The following is a 5,596-nucleotide window of genomic DNA, read 5'->3' as shown; positions in this document are numbered from 1 at the left end:
ATACATTTTATTTTCCACTTCTCTCATCACTTTATTTTATTAATTCCATTCTGTACAATTATTTACTTTAGGCCTTTCTCTTTGTATTTTTTTTTAATGTTGTCTATATTCATTGGTTGTTATCTTGTTTTGTTTTTAGCTCTGATGAAGGCTAGAAATTCTGGCCGAAACGTTGGCACGATTTAATAAGTTACTTCAATATATTTGTGTTTTAATTTGACCGCACCCCTTCTCCTCGTACAATTGTTAATTACTAAGCAGTATTTTTTTTTTGTTTTTTTACAGTACAAATCACCTACTTGATTATAAATAAATTAAGACATCTTTTATTCAAATTACAATGCCTGCATATTGAATATAATCAACTCCATAATCAGGAGACAGAAAATATCTAACAGATAATAACATAAAACCTGATTTCTTCATCGGGAGATTAAGAGATTACTAGTAGGATGGATAACACCTCAGGGAAAATCTAGGATGAAAAGTAGAGCAGGGCAAACAGCATTTAATACTTCATGAAAACTGTGATAAACTGGGGCATTTCAAGTATGGTCTAATATCAATGTTTTCATAATCACAGAACATATTTCAAAATTAGAGATTAAAATTAGTATTTTCCAATATCTGTTAAAAATTGTTTTCCGAATTGCCATATTGTTTATTTTCTGATCCTTTGTTAAAACAAAAATCCATTCCATGGATATAATTTTCAGGCAGTAATTTACACATCCCATTAGGTCTGTTTGTGAAAATTTTCCCAGCATTATATTGTCACTAATGTACTGTTATGGTGAGGGAAGAACTTTTTTTTTTGAAACTTTTTTGTCACCAATTATCATAACTCGAATAACTATCACTGTATAAATTGCAAATAAACATAAAAATGCTGTTTTCCAATTAATAGAAATTTTAAAAAAAGAAAAATGAATTAACATGAGTCATTTTACTCACACTTTCCCTGAAAAGCTGTTTTTAGATCTGCTATCTTAGTTTGAGCAAGTTTTGCCTGACGACTCAATAGATGGTTTTGTTCTACTGATATAATCAATTCCCTCTTAAGATTCATCCAATCTGAATAGTTAACCTCTCCCTGAAATGGAATAACTAAGTTATTGAGGAATAATTTACTCCACACTATATCTATTCCTACCTAAATTGACAACATCAATTTATTGACTATGCTGAAAAATAATTTATCTTCGTCTTGAGAACCACAAAAATAAAATTAAAATAAATAAAATATGCACAGCTGACTATCATTTAAAATTATAAGCGATAGTTAAATTAAAACCAAAATTAATATTTACATCCAATCGGAGAATAGGAAATTTTTGAAGTAATCGAACACATAATGCTTGAAGCGACGCTAGAATGGATCAAAGTCCGGCAAGCAACCGCCCAGGACTTTAGGAAGGCAGTGTCAGACCTAGAAATATTCATCAGTGACACGGAAAACGGTGATCTGTCGTGTAAAAAGAATAATTTTGAATCAAATTCAGACAGATGAGAAGACGCGGTTGGGCGTTGTGAAGGAGCGACTGAAAAAAACATTTGGAGGGACAAGTGGTCCCCAGAAAAGGATATATTTCAAATACTCCGAGAAATAAAGAAGTCCACCGGGCAGTACACTGGTGTTATCCTGGCACGGTTCAACAGCTTAACGGAGAAATATAGTGAAACGAAGAAGTGCTCGCCCAGATGGGATTTTTGGCAACAATCTTAAAGGTCCGACTGGCGAAGGAGAAAGACAATAAGGAAGGACTGACAAATGAACTCTCATTTGTACAGTAAGCGCAGGACAATCCGAAGGACAAGAAAAGAAACGCAGAGAGAAGATTGAGTCACGAAAAACGAAGAAGTAACGGCCGCCGAGAAGACCGCAAGTGATGTTGTAAAGTCGGACACCAGGTAGCACAATGCCCTAACACCCGATGTTTTGAAAGTGGAGTAGGGGAGGATCATTAAACTATAATCGAAGGTTTGTCTCTGGACATGGTGGAGTATCTTGTACCTCTCAATAATTTGTTAAAGAAAGGGGATTCCTCCCTATTTTCTTTTCCTGGTTTGTATATTACTTCCATATTTCCTAAACTATCTGCCAAACACATAAAAGAAAACTAACCGAACAGATTAACCCTGCCAAGAATGAACACAAGAAAGTATGTGATAAAATCTATGTGTGTAAGTGTAAAGGTTTCAATAAAATCCTAAAACGATCCAATACTTTTGTTCGGTACAAAGATTTTGCTCGCTATCATACTCTTAAACAACTTAGAGAATTCGGTAAGAATTGTAGAAATAAGTATTACTATAAATCAAACAAAATAAAACTACAAAATAATCAAACTACAAACATTATACCATGTGGCAGAATGCATTATGAAACGGACATTAAGATTCAGATAACTAACAAGCTTAGACAAATATCTATGGATCAGAACATAAGAGGTACTTCTAAGATGGAACAAAAATCAACTAGTAAAAGTAATTGCCAATGATTACAGAGTTAAGCTACAAAACACGTCATCAAGATTTCTTCATCACATTGGAAACAGAAAAGGAAGAGAACTTGAACTGCTTGTCAGTTCTTTTCCCTTTGATCAGTCACTTTTTAAAACCAAGACAAATACAAGTGCAGTAATTGCTTTTGCTCGAACTGCCAAGAAGCAGCCAAAGAAGGTGAACACCAATGTTTTATATAGTATCTTCAACAAAGAGAATGTAAGTGTGGTGATGAGTGTGTTTGTAACACAGGAAATAATTTAACTATTACAGAACTATTTCTTATGTTGTACAGAATATGTGGCATAGAAGAAGTTAGTAAGATATTTGTTAGTAAAAGAAAAATGTATGGTAACATGTCTAACTGGGTTAAACTTAAGTCGTTGCTTAATAACGACAAAATTACAGAAAAAAAGTTACAACAAGAAATTAAAGAATTTTTGATATTTCAAATTAAGAACAACAAGTGTAGGGACAACAGAGAAGTACATTTTCTTTGACTACGAAGCGCAACAAGAAACAGGCGTTTACAAACTTAATTATGTAGTTACACACTATTTTGAGGGAAATAAGTTTTATTTTTAGAACAATGATGAATTTTGTAAGTGGCTTGTATCTAAAGAACATAACGATTACACGTGTTTAGCTCATAACGCTAAGGCTTACGATTCTTAGTTTGTTTTACAATACTGCACTAATAACCAACTTCAGAGCTGGGTTTAAAACAAACTCGTTCTCATCAAAGGTGGATATTGAATGCGATGTCGTTAACGTTGATGATTTATATGGTGAAGGACACACAGGGTAGCCTACTACAAGAACAAGAACTACTTTATTTTAACTTTAATGGAAACCTTTCACCACCGTTGCATATTTGGGAAAACAAAATTTACAATACAATGTTCATCAGTTACAATTTCTGAACGACCCTACTGTTTGCGGACATTTATGTGTGATTGTGGTTAAAATGTTGTCTGAAGGGGTGGAAATAAACAGAATTTTAAATACAATAAAGAAGGACGAATGGAAGTTGATTCAAGCCTTGTTAAGAAATTTGATGGGTATAGTAACCAAGTTGAAGGTCCAGTAAAGGGAGAATAGTAAACAAGTGAAGAAACAAAATTTGAGCGTGCGTGACCTAATGGGCAACATCAAAATCGGGACCATTGTGTACAGGAGAAAGTGTACCAATAGGGGAAAGGAACTGCAGCGATATGAGGGTCCCTTCAAGGCGCTAGTGATTAGGGAACAACACTGTCACGATTGTCACGATTAGGAGCTTGCGTGGACCTAATAAAAGGAGGACAGTACATATCGAACAACTAAAAATCCCTAGGACTTCACGGAGGCTGAAATGTTTTCATCACTATTATAGTAGAGTAGTTTCTTACTTTTATTTAGTTTTATTGGTACCACTGCGATCTGTAAGGTTGTCTAGCTATAAGGTTGCATCGTTTATCTTTTTGAACAGGAAAATATAACCCTTCTTTATGAGTGTACATTTTCGTTAATGTTTCCACTTTTCTTTGCAAAATAAAAATGGTTCATCGAGTATCAAGTTATCAAGTATTCGCTTGATAGCTTTATAGAAATGCAAATAAATCAATATATCAAAAGTAGTGATATGTGAAGAGTTGAGATCAACCGAAAATCGGAACTTCAGTATTAGTGGTTAGGAATCGTGTTAAGTAGGTACTTTTTTTTTTTTAAATAATGCGAAAATCAGAATGGAGTTTTTCAAACACGTGAAACCATTGACAGGTGAGTCAGATTGGCCGGTTTGGAAGCGGGAAATAAGAGATCTTCTAGACTACCATGAGGGTCCTATTGATGTAATTGACGGACCGTTAGTTAAGCCTGAATATCTTAGTAGAGGTGCTTCAGAAGCCGCAATAAAAGAGTATAATGCCAAAGTTGCCAAATACAATAAATGTAATTACTGCCAACAGACTTGACATTGGTTTAAGAACTGTGAGAAATGGATTTCTGATAGTAGACCGAAGAAAAACCAAGAGGCTTTAGCAGCTGATAGTACAAGTCTTATGCTTGTTGAGGTAGAAGCTCAATCAGTTGAATCATCTAGTCAACCGTCTACATGGTGCATAGACAACGGCGCTACAAAACAAATACAAATTTGTTTTACTTAGATTTCAAGAGGTTTGAGAGTCCATCAGACATAAAATCAGCTAGAAAAGAAATCCTACCAGCCGTAGGAACTGGAACGGTTAAAGTGAAAAAAATCACTACTGGAGAGATGTTTTTGTTGAAGGATGTTCTTGGTATGTCCCAATTGTATATATGTTCTTGGTATGTTCCCAATTTATACAGAAATTTGTTCTCAGTGTTGACAGCTCAAGATAAAAACCCAACAATTGTATTAGAATCAGCAGCTACGCAGTGCTGGCTTTCAAATCAGGGAAAGTTAATGATGTATAGAACAAGGGAACATGGGGGCACTCTTTACAAAGCAACAATTGAAACAGTAAAACCAAATCCTGAAGTGAATATTGTTGATGATTCGTTGCAGCTGTACATCATCAAGTCAAGCTTCACGTCAAAGGATCATCAAGATAAGCGGCACGTCCAAGTTAAAATACTCAAAGGATTTAATATAAAAGTTGCTTAAGCAAACGAGCAATTTTGTGAGCCGTGTGTTTATGGAAAGGTACTTAAACTTCCATTAGGCCATAGACAAAAACCAGGACAGTTACTGTCAGCAGATGTATATGGGCCATTTCCAGAGTCGTTTTCAAAGCTAAGGTAGTTAGTTGTTTTCAAGGATAGCTATACAAAGTTTCGTTACGGCTATCTGATGTCAGAAAAATCAGAAGTTAAAAAAATGTTGAAAAAGGTTCCTCAGCATGCAAAAGTAATGGGCCAGCCAATACAAGAAATGATTAGTGATTAATGGTGGTGAAAGGGACAACAATGAAATCAGAGAGATTTTAAGTGCAGCGGGAGTCACACGGAGGTTGACAGCCCCTCCCTTACACACCCCAGCAAAATGCCATTTGTGAAAAGAATTTCGGACAACTGTTGATATGGCAAGAACATTTAATTTTTTTATTTTATTAATACTATGTTTTTTTTT

General features: G+C 34.7%; 1 protein-coding gene across 3 annotated transcripts in view; it reads right to left on the bottom strand.

The window, feature by feature from the left end:
- Cep89 (Centrosomal protein 89kDa) overlaps nt 1-5,596 on the bottom strand; it is a 43,003-nt gene that overhangs the window by 18,319 nt on the left and 19,088 nt on the right. For all 3 annotated transcript variants that reach the window (XM_014434395.2, XM_014434394.3, XM_067053382.1), the window contains one exon: nt 955-1,093. In XM_014434395.2, coding sequence (XP_014289881.1) covers nt 955-1,093 — 139 coding nt within the window. The remainder of the gene's footprint in view (nt 1-954; nt 1,094-5,596) is intronic.

This window comes from Halyomorpha halys, unplaced genomic scaffold (genome assembly GCF_000696795.3).
Source record: "Halyomorpha halys isolate HHAL.00 unplaced genomic scaffold, Hhal_1.1 Scaffold1362.1, whole genome shotgun sequence".
Taxonomy (NCBI): Eukaryota; Metazoa; Arthropoda; class Insecta; order Hemiptera; family Pentatomidae; genus Halyomorpha; species Halyomorpha halys.
Note: the sequence above shows the minus strand (reverse complement) of the source record. Positions and strands in the feature narration are given on the sequence as shown.